This window comes from Urocampus carinirostris, chromosome 17 (assembly GCF_059441175.1).
Source record: "Urocampus carinirostris isolate Australia breed hairy pipefish chromosome 17, RoL_Ucar_1.0, whole genome shotgun sequence".
NCBI lineage: Eukaryota > Metazoa > Chordata > Actinopteri > Syngnathiformes > Syngnathidae > Urocampus > Urocampus carinirostris.
The window spans coordinates 6,477,617-6,504,155 of record NC_142365.1 but is presented as its reverse complement, the minus strand read 5'-3'; the positions used below and the strand labels follow the sequence as shown (position 1 = coordinate 6,504,155).

Genomic DNA, 26,539 nt, shown 5'->3' with positions numbered 1-26,539 from the left:
ACTTTGCATTCTTCCCTTGTACTGTTTGGCAGACATTCTCGGTTGTACTGCATCATATAGCGACATCTACTGGTCAAACAATACACGCAGTTTCATTAAAAATGAAGGCTATTTCGTTGATTTAGTTGAATTTAAAAACTTAGGTATCAATTTAACATTTTAAGATCAGCTCAAAAAAATATTGGAACTTATTTTGTGGAATAGCATGAAGAAAAAAGGCAGTGATGGACACGTTACTTTAAATAAGTAACCAGCAATAGTTGCTCACTACTTCTTCCAAAAACTAACTGAATTACTCTATGGTAAAAGTAACTAGCTACCTGGTAAAGTAACTACAAACATATTTTTTTAAATACTCATAGGTTGCAAAAATGTATATTCATCTGACATAACATGAGCATCCGCCATTTTGCTTTTATGGATACCCCAAAACCTCAAAAAGGCTGAGCAGAAGAAAAAAAAGGTGCATTTTGTTCTGTAATTTGTATTCTTCCTTGTGCTGTTTATCAGTCATTTTCGGTTGCGCTACACCATATTGCTACATCTACTGGTCAAATAATATACACTGGTCCTTTAACAGCAAAAGTTGATTCAGTTGAATTTAAAAACCTGGATATCAATATAACATTTTAAGATAATCTCAAAAATATTTTGGTACCTAGTTAATGGAATAGCATGAATAAAAATAGGCAGTGTTGGGCACGTTATTTTAAATAATAGTTACTCACTACTTCTTCCAAAATGCAACTGATTTAGTAACTGGATTACTCTAAAGTAAAAGTAACTAGGAATCTGCTCAAGTAACTATCTCTTCTTCTTTAAAAGTAGTTATTGTAAGTCAAATAATTTGAAATTTTCTGAGCAGAATTTGTTTCAGCTGATAAAATCAATATTAGAAATCAATCCTCCAATGTAGGTGTTACTCGTATCCGTCGATCACATATTTAAGGTGTTAAAAAAAGTCTCTACATTAAAGATTGAAGTCACATTTTTGAAGAACACTTTGTGTCATCATATCTTAAAACATTAAAGAGAAAAATTCACAGAAAGCACCGAAACACAGAACATGGCAGGACAGAAAATACAGAACATGACAGTTTGGGATATCAAGCCGAGAATTTGCTGGCAGCCCATAGTACTCATACTAAAAGTTGACTTTTAGTGTTTTTTTCTATAAAACAAATAACTCACAGTTAATTGCCTATTTGCCAAGAACAAAGTAGCCAGAGGCGGGTAGTAACGGAGTACATTACTCTGAATAAGCTTTGGTAAATTTTGTACTTCTAGTAGTCTCAAAACCCTATAATTTCACTTTAAGTTGAATACATTTGTGAAGAAAAAAAACTTTACTTTTACTCCGCCACATTAGGCAACATTGAAGTTGTTACTTCGTTACTTAATAAATCCCCTCCACGTAAGTACGTGTCTTTCTGTCTCCGCTAAGGCACAAATATTATGATGAAGACCCCTGGCAGGCTCTACCATGTTTAACCAATCAAACGCAGCAGCCTCGTCATGTGACCCTATTCAACTTTACGGATAAAACAGATGGAAAATGTCGCATAGCAGTACCGAATACATGTGCTACTTGGTGCTAGATGTGCTTAATTTATTTGTTTGATTTTCACGATTCTTATTTTATTGTTTATTAAAGCACTTGAATTTTCGTTGAATATTTAAATCTACTTTAAAATCAAATGTATTTTTTTATTGATGATCCGATTGGTTGTTTTTTTTAAATCAGGAAATAGGACATTGCTACAGTTACTCAATGCCAAGTGCTTTTTTTAACTTTTACTCAAGTAAGTATTTGGATGACTACTTTTACTTCTACTTGAGTAATATTATTCTGAGGTAACAGTACTTTTAGAAACAAAACACTCGGATGGTTATGCGTAATTTCCGAAATTCAGTCAACTGATGGATGTGGGAGATGAGTTACGTGTTTATTTTTTGTTAACATTATCTCATCTCATCTCATCTCATCAGCTGCACCGTTTATCGTCAGTAGGGCTGCGGGGGTGCTGGAGCCCATCCCAGCAATCATCGGCCAGTGGGCAGGGGACACCCTTAACTGGTTGCCAGCCAATCGCAGGGCACACAGGGACAGACTACTCGCTCGCTCATTCACACCTAGGGACCATTTGGACCGGCCAATCCACCTGAAATGCATGTCTTTGGAATGTGGGAGGAAACCGGAGTGCCCGGAGGAAACCCACGCAAGCACGGGGAGAACATACAAACTCCGCACAGTAAGTCCGGCAGCTGGATTTGAACCCACGCAGGAGGTTTGTTAGCATTATCAACAACGCTATTTCTGTCCTGCCCACCGTTGCCCCCATCTGGTCAATATGAAGCCCTTGTGCCGGACCGATGCCTTCGGGGACATGCCGTAAAAAACGCTTCTCATTTCTCTGCCACGTCTCGCCACTGACTGATTGCTGATGACTTTTTGAGGCCGCGTGGAACCTCGAATTTATTTCTGTATTCCAACTAAATCAAGGAGAAATGCCATATCCGTCGCTCCCCTGATTGTGTCGGCATAACTGTCCCATCTTTCTTTCTTGACTTCACGAGCTTGGCGGTTTCGTTGTGGTCATTTCTGCCACGTTGTCTTTTATTGTGCTGGCTTGTGTCTATGTTTGTGTTTCTTATGTTGGTGACAGATATAGGACACCCTTCAGTGCCCATTGAGGAAGTAACACATCCCTACAGGCTATTGTGTTCAAAACATATCTTCAGCAAACTTCAGCGAGGATTTCCCAAGGCAGGTTTAGTGAGAACCCTGAGTTTGCTAACCTTAGGATGAGAGAGACACTGTGTTGTCCGAGTAGAGGTAGCGAGAATCAGAGAAGGGGGGGGTAACTTTATTGAATGAGAGAGAGAGAGAGAGAGATAGAGAGAGAGAGAGAGAGAGAGAGAGAGAGAGAGAGAGAGAGAGAGAGAGAGAGAGAGAGAGAGAGAGAGAGAGAGAGAGAAACTAAACTGTGAGAGAGCAGGTTTTTCCTTGATGGGCCTCAAGTTTTTTTGTGTCTCCATACCCTTTCAGCCATAAACCAGATTTGTCTGTCTGTTTGTCTATCTATCTGTCCGTCTGTCTGTCTGTCTGCCTGCCTTCCTGCCTGCCTGTCTGTCTGTCTGTCTGTCTGTCTGCCTGTATGTCCTTCTCACTAGTCAAAAGAGTCCCAATTGCCATGGTGTCATGCCGGATTTGTGCTCCCTTAATGCTTTAACCGGACAACCTAGCAATATTGTTAGTTTAAGCGTTGAACCTTTAACCCGAAGTTTAAGCCTTACACCCAGTTTTTTAACACTTGCGCGAAAGCAAGTTTGAATATTTGATTTATCTTTTAAAGCACCGATGCAGCTTTAACTCACAAATTAATCTCAGTTAAAACTTTAAACCTGCTTTAGCTTGACAGTTTTAGAAATATCTTGACAATTAAAACAGTTTTAGAATTTGTATTAGTGTTTAAGTTGTAAACCTGTGTTTACTCATAAGCGAAACTAGTTTTACATTTTGAGTTAAAGCATTAAAGCTTTAACTATGCCAGCACTTCTGACTGACTTGATTTAACTCACGCATATCTGCCATCCCGGATCCAGAAGCTATTGTGGAAAGTAGAAACATTTGGATGGTACGTGACTGACAGTACTTTGGCCGGGTCAGGACGTCTCCAACTATTTGCTCAACTGATAAGAATGTGGACTCTAACTATTTGGTTAACTGATAAGAATTTGTCTGGGTCAGGGCGACTTGAATCAAGCGCCCGACTAGAGAAAAGCAACACGTCATCGCTGACCGAACACAGAATAAATGCCACTGTCGCCCGGAAAACTTTGTAACACGACTGAATGTTTGGATGAAGTAGACAACATGTTCCCCTCTCATTTCGACTATCTTTGCTCTCTTGTGTATGTTTCGGGGTGGGGCCGATATACGTCCTGCTCCGAAAAAGCTCTGTCTTTCCGGACCTAGGCTGGCATAATTTAGTAGTCAGTGTTAGTTTCAGAGTTTGTTGAACTTCCATCGGGTCAATCGTCACAATCGCTACCATCGGGCTGTGTAATAGTCGATATAAACGAGTTTCAATTAAAAAAAAAAAAATCTCTGTGTAAACCTGCCAGCTTTGTTTGCAAGCTGCGTATCAATTCTTAGCATGTGCTTCCCAAATTGAAACGCAGCCATCTGTTAGATGCGACGACTCACGAGGCGTCTCCATCTTTCCTCTCCACTCATGCATTATTCTGTTTCTTTCCGCAAACACCGTCGGGCTGGGCCGGGCTGTACTCCTGTGCCGGACCACCCACTCGCACTCGCACACTCACATTCAGTCACACTTGAGTGTGCTTGGGTAAGAAAATCTTGCATATGTTTTTAGAGAAAAATAATTGGGTTGCATTTCACTCACCCGTAACCATCTGTTTTTTTTCTTTCTTGCCACACTTGGCTATTTAGCATTCAGTGGCGGCGATTCACTGCAATATCTTTTTTAATGATTCTGTTTCCACCCCCCACCTTTTTACCCAATAATGGTGGCTCTTTTTTTCTGGAACGGCATGCAACATAATGGGTTAGCCACAATAAAAACGAGAAGGTTGCAGAGTGCACAAACACGGCTGCTTGAAGAAGATTCGCCTTATATCCCAGTCGTCTTTTATTTTGTCGATTAATTAACTCAGATATTATGTTTTGTTTTTTTGTTTTTAATCTCTGTATTCCTAAACTAATGTGTTACCCCCAGTACTCATGCATAGATACTTTTGAAGGTGGTAGCATCTAAAAAATATGACTGCAAAAAATGACTTTTTTTAAAATATGTGATTAACAGTCAATTGATTGACTCAAATGTTTTTTAATCACTGTGTTCTTAAATTAATGTCAGGACCAGAACGGAAAAAGGACAAAATTGTTATTAAAGGAAAGAGGAAGGGCTGCCCCCACGATCCGGTATTCGCTAGGCGCAGGAAGCAAGTCGCTCTTGTACTCGGATTGTGATCCGAACACGGAAGTGGATATTCCGCAGCGAGCAATGGCGATGTTAAGAACAGAAATACAGGTCGATAGCCAGGACAGGAGAGCAAAAAGGTGGTTGGGGTCAGAAACGGGTCGTAAGCCGGGACGGGAGAGCTGACGTGGTCGGGGTCAGAAACGGGTTGTAAGCCGGGACGGGAGAGCTGACTTGGTCGGGGTCAGAAACGGGTCGTAAGCAGGGACGGGAGAGCAGACGTGGTCGGGATCAAAACAGGTCGGAGCCGGAGACAAACGGGTAGATCAGGAACGGGCAGTTGGAAAAACGGGTGCAAAAACGGGACAGGCTGAAAAAGGCTTGCCTTGTATCAACAGAGGTCGCAAAAGGACAGACAAAAGGAGAGTGACAGGACCGGGTTTAAAATGGACAGGGAGCCAATCAGATAACCCGCAGCGGCTGGCGCCAAATGAGCGTGATCCAAATTGGTTATCGTGACAGCATTCGTTTAAGTTGACATTATAGGATGTGTTTAAATGAGTTCGGCCAATAAATCAAAAATATATATATTTCTACTCCAAAAATACACCAGAAGAACTACAAAAATCAAATTGCAGAAACAAAAAAAAATACTAAAATATACAACTACAGTAATTCGACAGAAAGGCTAAAAGTGGAATACTACAAAAATGCCACAAAAATACTACAAAATAAAATTGGAATAATACTACAAAATACTGCAGAAATACTACAGAGATACTAAAAAAATACAACTACAGTAAGACTACAAAACTAATCAAATGTAGTCGTTAAAAAAATATTGCTTTGATTGTGAGTTTTTAAACAAATTTGAAGAAAGTAATCAGTTTTAAAACATAAAAAGAAATATAACAAGTATGTATGTTTGCAAGTATATTTATTTATAAATGATTAATTGATACATCTCCAGGACCGACCCCATGACCAAATGATTTAACCCAACGTGGCCTGCCACTCCAAACACCCCTTCTGTCATGATTACCGATGTGAATCCCCTGTGCCCGCTCATTTGGCTCACTGTCACTATTTGAACCCGGTCCTGGCAGTCCCCTGTTGTCAGTCAGTCTGTGAACCTATGCGTATACAAGGCAAGCCTTTTTCGACCCTGACTCCCGCCTGTCCCGTTTTTGCTCCTGTTTTTATCCCGCTATGACCTGTTTCGATCCCGACCACATCTGCTCTCCCGTCCCGGCTTACAACCCATTTTTGATCCCGACCACGTCTACTCTCCCGTCCCGGCTTACGACTCGTTTACGATCCCAACCACGCTTTGCTCTCCCAGTCCCGCCTGTCGACCTGTTTTTCTTTCCCCGACACCGCCATCGCTCACTACGGAGGATCCACATCCGCGTTTGGAGCACAATCCAAGTACGAGAGCGACTTGCTTCCCGCACCCAGCGAAGACGGAATCGTAGGCGCAGCCCTTTCTCTTTCCTCCAATAAAACTTGAGTAACGCAATTGGGTCCAGTTTCCGTTCTGGTCCTGACATTTGTATTTATATTCTAATTTGAACCTCCCTCACATTATTTGAGTTTTTTTTCCAGTATCCAATGCTGATAAATAACTATTAACGCAGTGGTGATGGAGAAAGGGTAGTTAAACTGTCCTTTTATGACAATTGCTTTTATGGAGTGTTGTGTTATGTGCTATAATAAATGAACAGCTGAGGCTGTGACTGCCTCTCTTGCATAATTGACCACAAGACAAACAGACAATGTGTGCATCCCCCCCACCTCGGAAATTACTGCACAGCAGCAACATACACACGGAGGGGGTGGGGTGCTTCTAGGGGGACCCAATAGATTGGAACACCACCCCCAACTCGCGGCTCATGTGCCATGTTTGTATAATATTCAAACCGGGTGATGTGAAAAGTCCACCGGGCTTATAAAGCACTGAAGGGGAACCCTGATTTATGACTATTCCAATATTTCTTGTATATATTGTATTAATTGTGTATTTTTATTATTTTTACGTGGATGCTCATTGGCAGAGCACAAATAGCCATTCCCCCATGCCCCCCGCCCCCACCATAGCTTTTTAATTTGCCGTAGCTGATGAGCAAGAAATTGAATTACACCAGTCACTCACTTTCCATTTATGGAAACATGAGATATGATGTTCCTCGTTAATCAAAATATGAAGAAGGTGACATTGTGTGATCCTGGCCAAGTGAGTGCAATCTATTCAGACTGGTCAAGTGCTCGTAAAAACATGACGTAGGACGTTCGGTTGAAATACAATAGTTAAAATCGCAATAACGCTCATTGGGAATTTCGAGTATAACCCAAAGGATGTACAGTACACATTTGAAAACAGATCAACAGAAAAAAATTGAAAAAGACGATGGAAAGAAAAAATACCATATTTCCAGGACTAGATAGATAGATAAATAGATAGATGGATAGATAGGTATTTTATTCATCCCCATAGGGAAATTACACTTCCAGCAGTATCCTTTTGTTGTTTATTAACAGAATAACAGGATGACCTCAGGGTGCTGTGTTGTAGTTTAGCAACAGCGAAGTGGGTGACGTCACACGCTAGGCCAAAAGTTCGACGTCCCTGCAGCAGATGGAAATCTTTGTGCCCAGGATTACACCACCTCGTGTTCACGTAGATAGCGAGTCCGGCTCCTCTCCGCTTCCCGCAGGCTTTTGTGTCTCTGTCCCTAACAGCGCTGAAGCCGGGTAGCTCCGGGTAGCTCCACGTTTACGTTCGGGATGCTAGACGTGAGCCATGTTTCCGTCAAACACAGCAAACTGCACTCCCTGTACGCTTTGATGTTTTTCACCAGCACAGCCAGTTTGACGGTCTTATTTGTTAACGAGTTCACATTTACCATCACTACGGACGGTACTGAAGGCTTATAATGCTGCTAGCCGCTTAGCCTTCACCTTAGCTCTGGCCCTGCAGCCACGATAGGACCCCCTCATCACGCCGGCACGAGAATTCTTCTGGGCAAGAAGTGATTCCTCGAATGAACTCATTTTTGTGCATTTAAACCCATAACAACTATATGGCACACCTAAAAAAAACAACAACATTTTCCTTGAATTCAGAACCGCTTCTTGTAATCCAGTGCACCTTTTTGTCCGTAATGTACGACTAATAAAACTGAGAAAGCATAGCTCCAATGAAATGCGCCAAACATTCATGAATTAATCAATGAATTTTATTTTTTTCTATGTTTAATGTCAATTTTTGCTTTAGGAAATAATATATTTTTTCAGAGTTTTATTTTTATTTTTAAGCTACCTCTTATGGTAGTTTTAACAGCGTTGGTTTTATAGTCCGGTGCTAAAAATATCTCTCAAAATATTTATTTGAATGGTCCGCTTTGTAATCCAATGTGTTTTGTAGTCCGGAAAATACAGTATGCAAAACTGAAATATAATTTAGCTTAATTTTCCTTTATTTATTTTTTAATTTTTTTTTTTTACATCTTTTTGCAAATAATAAAAAAAAAATATTGCGAGGGAAAAAAAAGTTCAAGATGTAATAAAATATTAAAATAATAATACATAAGGAAAAGATGTACAAGTCAAATATATAGTAAAAATAATATTACTCTGGGAAAAAAAATCATTTACAATTGGAAGATAATTTAGCTTAATTTTTCTTTTGTTTTTGGAAATAATTTAAGAAAAAATATTTTGTTGAAAGAAAAAAACAAGTTAAGGATGTAATAAAATATTAAAATAATAACACATAGGGAAACGATGTACAAGTCAAATATATAGTAAAAATAATATTACTCTAGAAAAAAAACATTTACAGTTGTAAGATGGTTTAACTAATTCTATTAAAATAAGAATAAAATAATAAAAATAATACACTGGGGGAAGTAAAATATAACTGAAAACTAAGTTGAAAAAATGTATATGTAATATTTCAGGCATAATTTATCTCATATTGCTGGGCAAAACTTGCCTAACATAACAAAAAAATGAAAATATTAATAACCAGGAAAAACAAATTATGTACAACTGGGTGATAATTATGTTCCTTTTAAACATTTTATTTTGATATTCTGACATATGTTTTCCTCTTAATGCATAATGTATCCATATGTCTATAAAAATGTTTAACAAAATTATTAAAAATAATATATATTGCGGTGGGCAGCACGGCGGCACAGTGGTTAGCGAATGTGCGGCACAGTTCATGTTTTGGGAAACCTCCTGCGTGGGTTCAAATCCAGCTCCAGACTTCCTGTGCGGAGTTTGTATGTCCTCCCCGTGCTTGCGTGGGTTTCCTCCGGGCACTCAGGTTTCTTCCCACATTCCAAAAAATGCATTTCAGGTGAATTGGCCTTGTCCAAATTGTCCCTAAGTGTGAATGAGCGAGTGAGTTGTCTGTCCCCGTGTGCCCTGCGATTGGCTGGCAAGCAGTTCAGGGTGTCCCCTGCCCACTGCCCGATGATTGCTGGGATGGGCTCCAGCACCCCCGTGACCCTACTGAGGATAAGCGGTGTAGCTAATGAGATGAGATGAGATGAGATATATTGTTGTATAAATATAACATATTTAAATTGTTTTTTTTTTCAGGTAAATTAAGAAATATAATATTTTAAAAGGTAAAAATAAATATCTAATACGGCAAATGACTTGATGTAAAATTATATTTTAGGACATTTTAAGTAGTAGTTTCTTTCTTTCTTAATAATAATGGCATTTAAAAGGTTAATTGGTAGGTTGTTTTTTGTTATATTCACATTTTCATTCCCGCAACACCGATTGCTCTTTTTCAACACCGAAAACAGCATGTCAGAAGCAATTACCTATAAGTGGAAATACTTCCTTTTGTTTTTTTTTCCCCCTTGATACGCTTGACAAAACAGCAGATTGTTAAATTCAATTCGGGGGTGGGGAGCGCCAAAGACCAAATCGGAAAAATTTCAAGCTGTAACTGATGACGGGGGACGATTCTTTTGTCCGGATTACTTTTAAAAAAATAGATTTTCTTTTGTTGTTTGGAGAACAGAGGCATACCTGTTCAAATCTTCATAAATAGAAACCGGGTGAACTGAATATGTCATAAAAAGCACTATATTTGTCTTGTAAGGTATATCAGTATTCTGCTTTCATATAAAACTCGCAACTCCTCCTCATTCCGGAGGAGATCAAGCTAGTTTGCACAATGTAACGCCATTTATCTGTGGTAGGACACTTTCTGTAGCCCTGTAGCTACCTAGCGTTTGAATTATTAATGCTCAATTTCCCACTTGCTACTCTCTCAGCTCCCATTCTCCATTCTTCTTGCACTTTAGCTATCTCTTCCTTATACATTTTAGTGTTAATCCTCTTGGCTTTCTTTTAAAACCCCCCTACCCTGTCTATAGAGTGACAGCTATAGGGGAAAAAGTCTTACAACGGCCTAAGCCTAAAAGTACTCCCAATAGACCCCCGGATATGAAATTAATCTGTTCTGGAGTGAAACTGCTGTAAAGTGGGGTTTACAAACCTATAGTAGTTGGCCAATACGTTCAAGTCAAGTCAATTCATGTTTATTTGTGACGCCCTTGATCACAAAGAGTCTCAAAGGGCTGCACAGATCAAAGACTATTGCAAACTACAGACTATTATGACACCATCCCCTCATCTAAAACCTACACGAGGGCAAATACTACATATATTATCAACATAAAATATAGATTATTCCTATGCTATAGAGTAGAAGTGTGTTTTAAGCTTCGATTTAAACATTTCCACTGGGGCTGCAGATCAAATATCAGGGGAAAGAGCATTCCACAGCACCGGGGCCCGGAAGGAGAACGCTCTCATACCTGCAGATCTCTTCTTGGCTCTTGGGATCACTAGTAGACCAGCGTTTTCAGAGCGAAGGCTCCGTACTAGAATATAGGGGGACATTAAATCTGAAAGATATGGAGGAGTATGTCCATGTATTATTTTATATACTACCAACAGAACCTTAAAATCACATCTTAAGCTAACAGGGAGCCAATGCAGGTTAGCTATAATCGGGGTAACTTTCTTGTCTTAGCTAAAAGCCTTGCTGCAGCATTTTGTACTAGCTGAAGGCTCTTGATTTTGGACTTCGGGAGACCGGAGAGTAGTGCATTACAGTAATTCAAACGCATGAATTATAATCTCCGCATCCGACTGAGACAGCATAGGGCGAATTTTAACAATATTGCGAAGATAGAAAAAACAGTTTAGAATGGTAGATTCCGCCATCGGAAGATATAGTTGAGTGTCATCTGCGTAGCAATGAAAACTGATATTATACTTGCGAATAATATCACCTAATGTAACCATTTAAATGCTGAAAAGAAGGGGCCCAAGTACTGAACCCTGCGGAACACCACTAAAGGGAGCAGATGTCATTTCACCATATTTAACACAGTGCGTCGACAAGCTTAGAGACGTGACTATACATGTACTTGAACACTGAAACTTTTGATTTGTATACATTTGGGGCAACAGTATATTTTTGTTGATATAGTATAATGTGGAAAATGCCATAAAGAGGAGCCCAAAAAAAAGGTATATCACACTGGAAAGTAAAAACACCATAGGGCGAGGTCGCTGTATCTCGAGGATCTACTTTATTGGGTTGACCTAAAAAAAAGGCAAAATAATCACTCATAACTCAAATTAGAGCATTGATCAAGCTAGCTAACAACAGGTCCCAGTTGTGGTGTAAGTGGTTGACTGTCATCCTAAGTCACTTTTAACATAATTTTGTATTTAAGATACAAGTTCTTTATTGGTGTCCTTATGTTCTGTCTTAGTTCTACGAGATGACTTCCGGCAAAACCCCCAAGACGTGGTAGTGGCAGTCGGAGAGACGGCTACTCTGGAGTGTCAGCCCCCACGTGGGCACCCCGAGCCCACCACCTACTGGAAGAAGGACAAGAGTCGTCTTGAACTGAAAGACGAAAGGATCAATGTGAGTTACTTACCTGTACAACTGTGACTTATTTTTAAGGGATTTTGTCCCAAAGGTCAGTGTTTCTCAACTAGTGGTCCGTGACCTAAAAGTGGGTCACGAACCTTTGCCTTGGCAAATTAATAATAAGAAAAGAAAAACATTGGTGAATTTCACGACAATGATAAAGCGCTTCAAATCTAAATGTCTGCTATTTCACACCACAGAAATAAAGTTTGTAAAGATCTTGAGCATGGCCGAACGCAAATACAGCAGATAAGATATGAGGTATGGGAATGCAAAGGCCCCGAGTGACACGTAAACCCTGTCTTTTGTAACAAAATCTGTTAAACAAGACCGTATAAATGGAAACAAAGAAGAACAATGACCAGTGGATATCAGAAAACTAAGCTCTTTTTTTAAAAAAGTCAAAAAGGAGATGCTTAACGAGATTTCAACATAATGATTGAATTCTAAAGCCAAACCTGATCCAAGTATTGGGCTTAACATCTTAAATCTCGGCTGAAAGTGGTGGACAAAATGTTTTGCCGCCTGCAAAAGGCTTAGCTCGTTTCAGAATTGTTCGACTTTTTTCTATTAAATCAACAGAACAATATATTTCCTCAGTATTTTCTAGGTTAAAGGCTAACCGCCCCCAGCCAATTATAACTTGTAAAATCGGTTACGATTGCCAAGGCCTGCAAGCAGGCGTTGAGATGCCAACTCGCAATCTGATTAGCTCAACAAACAGCTTTATGATGTTACGATACATGCCTTCAGGATTTTTGTGAAAGTCTCCGGGTAGATTTCTGAGCCTAGCAACAGGTACTGGCTGAAATGTGATTGGTTAAATGTTTAAATATGAAAGCACATATCTGGAAGCAGCCCAACCAGAGAGAAGCAATGGAAGGAGGCTGACAGATGAGTATTGATTGAAAAAATGTATTTGATATCACATGATTCTGATGGCCAGCATGGCGGTGCAGTGGTAATCGCGCGTGCGTCACAGTTCTAAGGTCATGAGATCAAACCTCCTGTGCGGAGTTTGCATGTTCTCCCCGTGGTTGCGTGGGATTCCTCCAACATTCCAAAAACATGAATGTTATGTTAATTGGCCAGTCCAAATTGTCCCTAGTTGTGAATGAGCGAAACAAATTGTCTGTCCCTGTGTGCGCTGCAACTGGCTGGCGACCAGTTCAGGGTGTCCCCTGCCCAATGCCCGAAGATGGCTGGGATGGGCTCCAGCACTGCCGTGACCCTACTGAGGATAAGCGGTGCAGATAATGGATGGATGGATGATTCCGATATTTTTTAGGCCAAGATCGTAGATTGACCGCGACGTATTGAATAATAAAGGACCGTATTGTCACGTGCATGCGTGCGCCACACTGCCCCCAAGAGGCCAAGCAGCGCACAGCACGTTCATCCCGCAAAACAAGACAAAAACTCTAACAAGCCATTCTTCCGCCCACTTGCACGCTTTTCTTCTCAGGTCCGCGGAGGAAAACTCAGCATTTCCAACACGCAAAAAGCCGACGTCGGGATTTACGTGTGCGTGGCCGCCAACATGGTCGGCGAGCGGGAGAGCGAAAAAGCTCAACTCTCCGTGTTCGGTAAGAACCCGGGGATGCGGAGGCTCAAAAAGCAATAAAGCGTGACTTTCTGGGGTGTTTAGGACATGCAGTATTTATCCCTGCCTTGCAAGTAAACACGGCTTCCGATGTCCGTGCACTCTTCCCCGCATCCAGAGAGACCGGTGTTTGTGCAGCGGCCTGTGAACCAGGTGGTCTTAGTGGATGAAAGTGTGGAGTTCAGGTGCCAGGTCCGCGGCGACCCGCCTCCGACTCTGCGCTGGAAGAAAGAGGATGTGGAAATTCCCCGCGGCAGGTAAAGCGGACGCCGAATTTAAAAGTGATGACGTGGAGGCACCGGAGCGAAGCTAATGAGTCCCTCAAGAAGCAATTTGACGGGTTACTCTCCACTTTCATCAGCCGGGCAGAAATCATTTATTAGCCGCGGAGAATCTCATTATTGTGAACGTCTGCAGAACAAAGTACCCCCCACTTTGATTGCTTGAAACGTTTGTTTTTTATGATGCACATAAGGCTCGTTTTCGGGCATAGCCAATACAAAGCCCAGCAGGGATACGAAATATGAAATTAAAGTGAAACCAGGCAGTTTTGATGTAACTTAAAGGCTTCTGCAACAATTTTGTGTTGTAACCACAGCTTCCAGATCATAAAACATTTGATTTGCAGTTTTTTTGCTTTAAATAATCGGTTACAGCATATGTTCTTGTCGTGGACACAAACTCACTCTCACACTGAACAAAACATGAAAGAAATAAACAGGATATGTTGCAATACCAACTGATTCTAACAGAACAAAAACATCAAGTAATAAAGGGCATGCAGATCAATACAATAGAACTACATAAATCAAGAAGGTCTAACAGAAAGACTTACTAGTTGTAACTCAATAAAAACGTAAAGAAAGGATGACGATGAAAATGTTCTAAAAAATAAAACAACTTCATACTGAAAAAAACCTAACAGAGAGACAAAACAGGAATACCGACTTGTTGTAACGGAACAAAACACGAAAGAAGGCATACAGGAAACTCGTCCATGTGTCGAACAACTCCATGACGGAACAAAACATGAAAGTTATGCATTCAGTTTTATTTCTTTATTGTTAAAATATAATAGCAAAATACAAAGCAATAAATACATGAAGATATATATGAAAACATAATACACTATAACATACATAATATCAACATACTAGAAACATTGACACAGACGTAATAAAATGAAAACAAATAAAGACATCATACAAATATATGTTTCGGGTTCAAGTTAAATATGTACATCAAAATAAAATTGAAATAATATTGGTATAGAAATATAGAATTATACTAGACATTTTATCTTGGCAAAATGTATGCATGTATGAATGTACATATGGATGTATATAAGTATGTACGTATGCATATATGTATGTATAAGTGTATGTAGGGTGTGTGTGTGTATAGTATTTATGAATGTACATTATGTGTGCATTTATGAATGTATGTATATAAGTATGTAAGTATGCATATATGTATGTGTGTGTGTATGTAGGTGTGTATGTGTCTACAGTATTTATGTATGTACAGTATGTATCTATGTACTGTATATATATATATATATATATATATATATATATATATATATATATATATATATATATATATATATATATATATATATATATATATATATATATATATATATATATATATATATATGTTTATGTATGTATGTATGTATGTATGTATGTATGTATGCACGTATGCATCCATCTTTTATCTGAAACACAATATAAAAGTAAATTTAGAAAAGGATGTTTTTGATATAAACAGGCAAAAAAAAAAATTAAACTATGTGATATTTGCTATTCAAACCACACGTACGTTCTAACTTCACTCTATATAACAAAAGATGAATTACGTTCAATATATTAATTTACCCAACTACAGCTTATATAGATGACTAAGACTCCTAAATGTATTTTTTTTTTCCATCCTTCTCCAAACATTCCATTTCTGGGTCGGTGATGTTCAACCAAGAGAGATTTTCACCCAACTCCATCAATATAGCGCCCCCCTCCCCTGTTTGCTTTTTCAAATATGACTTTTCTCACCCCTTGTGCTCTTTCTCCGCTTGACTTGCGTCCTATGTGAAAACCATCACGGCCGACTGCACCATTTTGCCAGATCTCAGGCGCAAAAGAGGCCCCGAGGGGGCGGGGCCCCACTTTTGGGCCCGACGATCATTCGGGGTCGAGTCCGACGTCTGTCTTGTTGTCAACCGACCTTCAAGTGTTCCTTCGTTTCATCACGATCATCATATTTTCTTTCTTCCATTATCGTCTAAAGGCCGATACAAGTCCTGATGACTGATATCGGATGCATATTAACGCGATTGATGATCATCTAAATTGCCCCTTACTGATTTTTCCCTTTAAAGAGTTCCTTAATCGATTAATATCAAGTGTATTGCTGTTTCTTATGAAGAAAATACATCTCAAAATAATTTTTTGAAGAAACAATCGTGTTTTTTTATCCTCTTAAAATAGAACTTTGGAGATTTGGATCTCACATGAACGCGAGGATGTGGGAAATAACCGATACCAGCCGTTTTTACGGTATCAGTACTCCAGATAGAACCCAATGAGAATATCGGTGCCTTTTTTAACAGCCGTTATTTAGAAAATTAAACAAAATACAGTATTAAGTTAATTTTACATTGTGATTTAAATATGTCTTTTTCACATGAAAGCCATGATATCAAAAATATATCATTATGGGGTATGTGTATCGGTGTCGGCGCCCTTTTGAAGACTGTATTCAATACTACCTTCTAGTTGGGCATTTATCAGAAATTTAGAATTATAGGAATTTTAAATTAAGTGTTTTTTAAAAATATATTAATAAAATATCTAAATAAAACAATCAATTAAATATTAAGATAAAATATTTTTTTTTTTTTTTTTTTTTTTTAGATAATCGATTTCATGCACTAATGTTATCGGACTAAGAAAACGTGATAGTAAATTGTAAAACCAAAGCAACAAAAGTATTACATTGATATGAAATTATATTTTTATATTTACAATCCTGTTATTGATTCATCAAATCAGAAAGGGATTATTTTATTTATTTTAACTGATATGGATCATTTTGTTTTCGCAAAATTGTTTGACTTTGATTCATCAAACCATTTAATAATTATGTATTTACTCTTTATTTATTTTTAGGGAATTGAATTGTATGCGCTAATGGCGTCGGGCTTAAAATTGTAGTATCGAACCCGAAAAAGTTTTAAATTGATACAAAATGAAATGTTTCTTTTTTTCATTCATTAAATTATAAAACAATGAATTACTTACTAATATTTTATTTTTGTTGTTGTTTTTAATTTCACTTATTTATTGTTATTTAATAATAATATTTCTATTTGTTTTCATTGTTTTGTTTTATTTAAAGCAGTTTGTTTGCATTTACCATCAGTGTACTGTAAATAAGATTTAAATGTCAATTAACTCTAAAATTTTGATGAACAGTAATACGTATCTTGGTAGGATTCCATTCTGCCTGGTTCAAAATAAAATACAAAGATTCCAACCACGTTTCAGAGGTGGATCATCGAATTTCCCAAAAAATCTAATAGTAATAGTCCCAAAAAAGCTATTTAATGCATCTCTTTTCCTATTTTCAGGTATGAGATCCGATATGAAAAGGAAGATCTTCTGCTGAGGATCAAGAAAGCCTCGGTGAGCGATCAGGGGACCTTCACCTGCCTGGCCGAGAACCGAGTGGGAAAGGTCGAAGCTTCGGCTTACCTGACCATCAGAGGTGCTCACTTTTGCTGTCTTCTTTTTCTACTCTTCTCTTTATCTTAATTTTTACTGGACAAGAGAGTAAATAGTGACATGTAAATCGGAGTAGGGGGGAACTGACGATGATGATGACGGTGGTGCTGTAGTCGGTACTGTGTATTGCAATAAACAAGTGTTTCCCCAAGTAAAATTATAATATCAGAAAATTAAGCTCTTGCCGCATATAGCTTAGCACCAGCCAATGGTCCTTCAGGGTTACACGGACTGAACTTCTAGCGAAAAAGAATACGTTTATGAAATAAACTAAACTGTAGTAAGTTCGTCCTGTAGTTTAAATATGTAGGCATTAGCAAAAGTCTAACTAATAGCGAGTAAATCTTGAAAGAAAAGGGACACACAAACCTTTGAGAAAATGTCCTGCCAGATAAAACGTGGTAGAGTTCTCGTTTTCACAGTGTCCTTCTAGTATGCAAAATGAAAATTCAGGGACAGAAGACTGAATGTCACAAAGTACGTGATTACGAATTAAAACTGCTGAATTGTAGATAATTAGCTTTGTGCCTTTAGTGTGTAGGCATTAGCCAAAATCCGGCTACCAAAAAATTTATTAGGAACACAAGCCCTGCGATTGGCTGGCAACCAGTCCAGGGTGTCCCCTGCCCACTGCCCGATGATTGCTGGAATGGGCTCCAGCATCCCCGCGACCCTACTGAGGATAAGCGGTGCAGGTGATGATGATGATGAGACAAGAAAATGTCTTGCTAGCAAAACTTCATAGAACTCCCGTTTTGACAGCATCATCTATTTGCTTCTTACTTGTTTTCAAAATCAAAAAGTCAGGGACAAAAGACTAAACGTTACAAAGTTAATGTTGATGAATTAAACGTACACTGTAGATTATAAACTATGTAGTGTCAGCACTTAAACAGTAGCCAGACTTGGCTAGGGGCTAACAAAACATCCAAGAAGAGGGACAAAAAACCTTTGGATATGATATAGAATAGAATAGAATAGAATATGCCTTTATTGTCATTGTTACAACATGGGATATGCTGTGACAACGAAATTGGACGACTCCAGTTCCACATTTACAGTGAGGATAAGGAAACAAAGAAACAAAGGAACAAAGAACTAACTGACTTTGTTGTCCTCGGGGGGGTAGGGTCAAACTTGTCTCATCATCATTATCACAACCGATATCTTGCTAGCGAAAAGCTGTAGCAAAAACAGTGTCCTCCGTTGAATGGATTATTCAGGGACGAAAGGCTGTATGTCACAAAGTACATCCAAATAAAAACAACTGAACTGTAGAACTTTAGCTCTGTATTGCTAGCATGTAAACAGTAGTCAAAGTCCGGCAAGCAGCTTACAAAAACTTGAAAGAAGAGGGACACAAAGCGTCCTCATTTTGGTTCCTTTGTGTGTGCAAAGTCAAACTTAAACAGCCCAACAAACCCAACCCCTAGTGAAAGCTAGCTTCACACGGCTCGCCTCACTTTAGACATGACATCATCACAATTTTCTTTCTTTTGAAAGCCTGTATTGATGTATTTATTTGTTCTTTTGGTCGTTCTTTCGAGAACATTTTTCGATGATGACCATTTCGGTTATCCCTTCATTCATTTACAATTTAAGCTGTTGTTGCTGGCAATCAATGGTCTGATGTGGTGATTGGGAAACATGACGCCAGAATCATCTCATCCATTTCTGATTTTGGTTGTTATTTTTTCTTTCCCTCTACTCGTCCGCTTTGGTTCTCTGTGTGTTGTGACATCATCTCACCCACATTGTTGTCACCAGTCGGCCCTGTCGGTAAGTAACAGCAGATCCCGGTGTGCATGCTTGTTTTTCCCTTTGCGGAGCCATAATCGAAAAAAAAATGTTTTGCCTGGCACGTATGCATTGACTACAAATCACTTAATGCCACGTTAAAGCCTCAGTGTGTATGGTATAGCAGCCACTAATTGTGTAAAAAATGGTCATAAAACAATATTAATTCGACTAAGAAGCAAAAAAAACATGTGTAATCCCTAAACATGACTTGTAGTTTCAGAAATCTGTAATTACCGTAAATTCCGGACTATAGAGCGCACCTGATTATAAGACGCATCCACCACATTTTAAGAGGAAAACCTATTTTGTACTTGCACAAGCCGCACCTGTATATAAGCCGCATGCGCCCATATTAAAATTAACCCAGACCCGACTTTAAGTCCCGCGATTGTAACTGAATATCCTTCATTAAAGTACACAGTCCAAAAATCACAGCCGGCAAAATGAACAGAAAATGATACAGGGAGAGTTTTTAAAGCTTTAATAATTATAATATATAAAATATAAACTGATTCCCCAGGCAGTTGATGGTAGCAACACGCTAGCAACACGCTCGCAAGACAGTAAACGGGTCTGTTAAAAAAACATACCGTACTTGTAAAAATCACGGTAAACCGTCCTCATCTTCCTTCTTACAACTGAAGCCATCAAAGTCGTCTTCCTCAGTGTCGGAAAGAAATGTTGTCATATAAACGTCGTCCCACGCTCCCGCAGCCTCACTCGTGCCGTCACTGTCGCTGGAACTCTCATCCACTCCTGATTCTGTGCCCTCCTCTCCGTCACGCAGCAGACCGGCTTTTCGGAACCTGTTGGTGATGGTGGATTTTTTGATGCTGCCCCACGCTGTCAGGATCCACTGGCAGACTTGCGAAAAAGTTGCCTTTCGCATGCGGCCAGTTTTAGTGAAAGATTTATCGCCGCTAGTCAAGCCAAGAAGTTGCAGTCTTCCTCGGCGCATATAAGCCAGCGGTCTAAATCTTACCTTTTGTACTCGAGAGCCGCTGTCCGCCGTTAGAAAAATTACATAAATTGGCCGCATCACTGAATAAGCCGCAGGGTTGAAAGTTTGGGGAAAAAGTAGCGGCTTATAGTTCGGAATTTACGGTATATGACAAAACTTGGAGAAGTTGACATGTTTGGCTGCCATCGTACCACTGGGGAAGACCATATTGCCAATGTAGCTTGTCCCTGCGGTGCCACTGGCTCTTAAAAAACACTTAACTTCCCCAGCTGAGCCCTGCACGTGATGTCACATTATTCAGGCATCTCCCACATTTTTTCCACTGTTTCCTTCTCTAGCCATACATTAAACCATTTTTACAGGCTTTAGCTCTCTGTTAACTGCTATTGCTATAGTTAGCTGCTCCGTGGAATTAAAGCCTGCTGTTTTCTTCTCTAGCCACTCATGTTAGACACCTGGATGCAGGCTATGGCTTGAAGCTATTGTTATTGTTAGCTGCTCCTGATTTGTCCTTCACAGTCACTCGCCTTTCGAACGGTCAGGCAAGGTAACGTCAACGGGTACCATAATTCAGAGGCTCTTGCAATTTTTTTTTACCTGCTAATGAAGGTCACGAAACCTTCTGAAGCTATAAATTACTCTTTGCTATTTTGAGACCTAATTTCTAACATAGCATCATAAGCATAAATAGCAACAGTATGGTTTTGCGTGTTTTCTCCCTATACATTTTTTTAGATTTGCGCAAGACTAGTATGTAAGTATAATGCTGTTTTAAACTGAAGCGGGATTAAGTCCTCGTGCAGGAATAACCGTAATCGTATTAAATTTCCAATGTGGTAAAAGTTTGCCATTTCTGGTTTTAAACAAGCACGTATTGTTTTAAAAAAAAAAAATGGAGAGAGATTTATTGTGTAAAAGTAGAATGCGCAATAACATCTACTGCTTCTTAATGTTAAATGGTTAGCGCATGTGCGGCACAGTTCATGTCTTGGGAACCTCCTGCGTGGGTTCAAATCCAGCTCCAGACTTCCTGTGCGGAGTTTCTATGTTCTCCCCGTGCTTGCGTGGGTTTCCTCCGGGGACTCCGGTTTCCTCCCACATTCCAAAAACATGCATTTCAGGTGAATTGGCCGGTCCAAATTGTCCCTGGTTGTGAATGAGCGAGTGAGTTGTCTGTCCCAGTGTGCCCTGCGATTGGCTCGCAACCAGTTCAGGGTCTCCCCTGCCCACTGCCCGATGATTGCTGGGACCCCTACTGAGGATAAGCGGTGTAGCTAATGAGATGAGATTTTTATTTAGGTTTATGTTGTTACTAAGTTGTTATTAGGATGTAATTATTTTTATTATAGGCTTAGTCAACCACTAGACATCATGCCAATTGAAAATCAAATTTCCTAGGATATCGCAATGACCCATCACTGGTGAGCGGTTTTCAAAGCGTGTCCACGGGCTACTCAAGTGTTCTTATGGGGCTACCTGGTGCCTGCAGACCCCACTTTGGACACCCCTATGGTAATGTAATCCACTTGCCTGAGCTCTGTCCAACTCTAGCTAAAATCTTTTCAGCTGCTCCGGGTGTATCCTTCTCGACCGGTCTTTTGTTTTCGCACGCCGCGATGAATAGTTATCCACTAGAGTTATCTGTTTAATTCAGCTCTGACCAACTCCAGCTATTGCCTTTTTCAGCTGCTCCGGGTGCATCTAGTTTTGCTCACTCCTTTTTTGTCACTCATCGATATTAGCACCAGCTTTTCATGTCCGGGCGGAAATTCCTACTTGCACACGCCAAAAATATGGAACTAGGCTTCCGAGTTTTGCAAAGTGGTATCCTCCGAGTGCACACTCTTCTATTCCCATACCTGTCAACCTCTACCGCTCCATGTCCTTACAAAATGTCGTATTTTCCCTTACAAAATACAAAATAATCTTACACCATATTTTTTTTCAAACGTGTTTATTCATGTAGTTTAACCTGTTATATTGTAGATGTGTTTCGTTATATCATATATATTGTTAATTAACATTTTGTTGTGAGATACTGAGTTGATCGACATGAATGAGCTTTGTTATAAAAAAAGTTCCAAAATTAAATAGCTTGGACGTTCACTCTAGAAGGAAACAAAATACATGCAAATATAATTAAGTAGAATAATACATTTGCTTATTCAAATTATTAATTCATTTTCCGCATTAAATTATTGTTGGTAATATATTGATTAAAGGGATAACTACAAACCCGTCTTTTTTCAATTTCTCCTTTTATACTTCCTATTTTTTCTTAACTTCTTTATACAACATAATAAATCGTAACATAATGCATCAAAGCAAAAGAGCCGTTTGAGAGCCGGCTCTCTTTAATGAGTTGAGCCGAAAAAGCCGGTTCTCTAAAAAGAGACGGACTTCCTTTCACTACATAACTACCACATGAAATCTGAAGCGGCAGATGCATGCACACAGTAGCATCAAACGTCTTGCTTCGTTTGCAACGGAAAAAAAATCAATGCCGAGACAGAGGCTACTGCGGCGAACTCGTTTGACTCGATTGATTTGCCATTTCGTGATAGTCGGTGTATATCGGATGGTACCCATAACTGACAAATTTGCATTTTTCCGTACAGATTTTCTCGTACACGTCTTAAAATGCATAATAAACGTACTTTGTACAGCAAAAACGTACAGGTTGACAGGTATGTACTCCATTCTAACCTTTAACAACCTCTAGTGGTAAATGATTACACACTGTTACTTGAAACCTTCCAAGATGGATTCCATAACTCGACAGCTAATAAACGAGTGTCCTGTAACACTGTGACAGAGGCCCCCCAGTTTGTGGTTCGACCCCGGGACCAGATCGTGGCTCAAGGACGGACGGCGAACTTTCCCTGCGAGACCAAAGGCAAACCTCAACCCACAGTCTTTTGGCAACGCGACGGCAGCCCGGTGAGTTTTTGGCAAACCGTTTTCGCTATCTGGTGACGTCCCGCTAAGAAAAGACATCGACATTGCGGCAAAAAACCCCGGAGGTGACATTGAGAGCGGAGGTTTTTGTGGCCCTTGCTGATAATGAAGTGCTCGTTCATCATCGGTTGATGTCGCGGTGACCAGCCGGCTCGCATTAGAGTCATTAGGAGTCATGGAAGATGGCTAACGTCCTTCCCTGCCAGCTTGTCTGCTTGGCCTGCACAAACAGACAAAGCTGATGCTTCAAATCTCCGGAGAACCGCGAGAAAAGCGGGAAAATAAACATTCAACTCTTCTCTATTTTCTGGAACTCCTACGATTAATACACTAATCCCTTGTTGAGTTCTAAAATGACTTACAATATCCAAAATAGATAGATAGGTAGATAGACAAATAGACAGATAGATAGATAGATAGATAGATAGATAGATAGATAGATAGATAGATAGATAGATAGATAGATAGATAGATAGATAGATAGATAGATAGATAGATAGATAGATGGATGGATGGATGGATGGATGGATGGATGGATGGATAGATAGATAGATAGATAGATAGATAGATAGATAGATAGATAGATAGATAGATAGATAGATAGATAGATAGATAGATAGATAGATAGATAGATGGATGGATGGATGGATGGATGGATGGATGGATGGATGGATGGATGGATGGATGGATGGATGGATGGATGGATGGATGGATAGATAGATAGATAGATAGATAGATAGATAGATAGATAGATAGATAGATAGATAGATAGATAGATAGATAGATAGATAGATAGATAGATAGATAGATAGATAGATAGATAGATAGATAGATGGATGGATGGATGGATGGATGGATGGATGGATGGATGGATGGATGGATGGATGGATGGATGGATGGATAGATAGATAGATGGATAGATAAAAAGATAGAGAGATAGAGAGATAGATAGATACTTTATTCATCCCTGTAGGGAATTTCACACTTCCAGCAGTATCCTTTTGTTGTTTATTAACAGATTAACAGGATGGCCTCGGGGTGCTGTGTTGTAGTTTAGCAACAGCATAGAGGATGACGTCACAGGCTAGGCCAAAAGTTCGAGGTCCGTTTTTATTCTGTAGATTACAATACAGTGGGACCTCGCTACTTTGCGGTTCCACGTTCGCGGGTTCAGAGCTTCGCGGGTCTAAAAAAAAATAAAAAAATAAAAATGATGATAATAATAATATATATCTGTTTTTTTTTAAGCATTTTTGAAGGGGCGTCGCTACTTCGCAGATTTTCACTTTTCGCGGGTTGTTTTGGTCCCCATTAACCGGGTCTAAACAATGATAATAATAAAATAAAATAATAAAAAAATAAAATAAAAAATCTATATATATATATATATATATATATATATATATATATATATATATATATATATATATATATATATATATATATATATATATATATATATATATATATATATATATATATATATATATATATATATATATATATATATATATATATATATATATATATATTTTTTTTTTTTTTTTTAAGCATTTTTGAAGGGGCGTATCTACTTCACAGATTTTCACTTTTCGCGGGTGGTTTTGGTCCCCATTAACCGGGTCTAAAAAATAATAATGATAAAATAAAACAATAACTATAAAAAAAAATAGTAATAATATATATATATATTTTTTTTAAGCATTTTTGAAGGGGCATCGCTACTTTGCAGATTTTCACTTTTCGCGGGTTGTTTTGGTCCCCATTAACCGGGTCTAAAAAATAATAATAATAAAATAAAATAATTAAAAAAAAAAAAAAATTAAGCATTTTTGAAGGGGCGTTGCTACTTCGCGGATTTTCACTTTTCGCGGGTGGTCTTGGTCCCCATTAACTGCGATAACCGAGGGATTACTGTATACGTTTTTGCTGATGGGGCAAAAATTGTATTTATTTAGCTTACTTATTCATATTAAACAAGTCCTTAATTCAACTCCTGATTAACACTGCTTCAAAACAGTGTCGAATGATTTGTTTCCGATATTTTTGACGCAACGCATTCTTTTCCACCCGCCCGCAGGATCTTCTGTTTCCAAACCAGCCGACGCAAGGCGACAGTCGCATTTCGGTGTCCGCCACCGGAGAGCTGACCATTGAGTCGGTGCAACGCTCGGACGCCGGTTATTATATTTGCCAGGCTCTCACCGTAGCAGGCAGCATCTTGGCCAAAGCTCAACTGGAGGTGGCAGACGGTGAGTACAGAGATCCAACACAACAAGATGAACAAACTCAATAAATAAAACACAGGGGCAGACTTTTGGCTTTTTGCATTTCCACAAACAATGTGCTGTCTGTTTTAAATATTTCATTCGTAGGAAGAGCCCTGGAGTAGTTTTGTGTAGTAACATACCACTCCCAAAATGTTTTATTTGTACTACACTGGGGGAAAAAAATCTCTTCCCATTTCACGGTTTAATATTGGAATGCCATTCTTTTTTTCCTTATTTAAATGCCTATAAGAGTATTATAACTTGTTTTGGCAGAGGAGAAAAATGATGCTTTACTAGGTATTTTTATTATTTTCTGTCACGGTTGCCATGGCGCCCAATTGGCCCCGCCCGTGTGGCGCCAGCTGCGGCTCGTTGACAGAATTGGCTTTCCTTCTATTTAAGCTCAGTGCCCTCACCCTTCCTTTGTCAATCCGTTAACTAACCTCTGCCCCGCAAGACGTGAGTTCTGACTCAGTCCTGTTTCCTGTTGGTATTTCCTGTCCGGTATTGTTCCTGTTTATTTTGTCCTGTTTGTCATCGGTTTCCAGTTTTGTTTCCGTCTTTGTTTGGGGCGGCAGTAGCTCAGGAGGTTGAGCGATCGTTTTAGGATTAAGGGATCCCAGTTCGAATCCCGGCTTGTCCGTGTTACTTGTCGAAGTGTCCTTGGGTAAGACACTAAACCCCCCAATAAGCAGGTTAGCGCCTTACATGGCTGCACAGAACACGGCCGGTATTGGGAAATGTGAAGCACAATGTAAAGCGCTTTGGGAAGTCATTGACTTGAAAAGCGCTATATAAATGCAGATCATTTCATTTCATCTATGTTTCTCCTGTTTATTATTCTCTCCAGTTTTCGTTCCCGTCTAGTTTGTCCTGTTTAATTTCGATACCCTGTTTCAATATCAATCCTGTCTGTCCAGTCCTGTCCGGTATCGACCCCAATATCTGCTCGGGCAATTGATATCGATCTCGTCAGTCTCTGGCTTCCTGTCTTTTCACGCCAGACCGCTGCCTAACGTGCATGACTCCCTATGTCCCGTAAAATAAAAGCTTGTGTGAGAAATGTCACGCATTTGGGTCCTGATCCTGTTCCGGTTCATGACAATTTCCATACATTTATATATGTTTATATTAAATTAAAAACGGTCAAAAATAAAGAAAACATACATACATTTTGTACAATTTAACATTTCCTAGTGGTAAACTTCATGCATTAAAGAAAAAAATCTTT

General features: G+C 39.2%; 1 protein-coding gene across 2 annotated transcripts in view; it reads left to right on the top strand.

Annotated features, from left to right (window-relative positions):
• LOC148349025 (roundabout homolog 2-like) overlaps positions 1-26,539 on the top strand; it is a 134,654-nt gene that overhangs the window by 63,371 nt on the left and 44,744 nt on the right. The window contains exons 3-9 of one of the 2 annotated variants that reach the window (XM_088320769.1): positions 11,768-11,925; positions 13,397-13,517; positions 13,653-13,791; positions 17,166-17,302; positions 19,087-19,098; positions 22,896-23,020; positions 25,119-25,290. In XM_088320769.1, coding sequence (XP_088176895.1) covers positions 11,768-11,925; positions 13,397-13,517; positions 13,653-13,791; positions 17,166-17,302; positions 19,087-19,098; positions 22,896-23,020; positions 25,119-25,290 — 864 coding nt within the window. The remainder of the gene's footprint in view (positions 1-11,767; positions 11,926-13,396; positions 13,518-13,652; positions 13,792-17,165; positions 17,303-19,086; positions 19,099-22,895; positions 23,021-25,118; positions 25,291-26,539) is intronic. The other variant, XM_088320770.1, reaches the window with a different exon arrangement.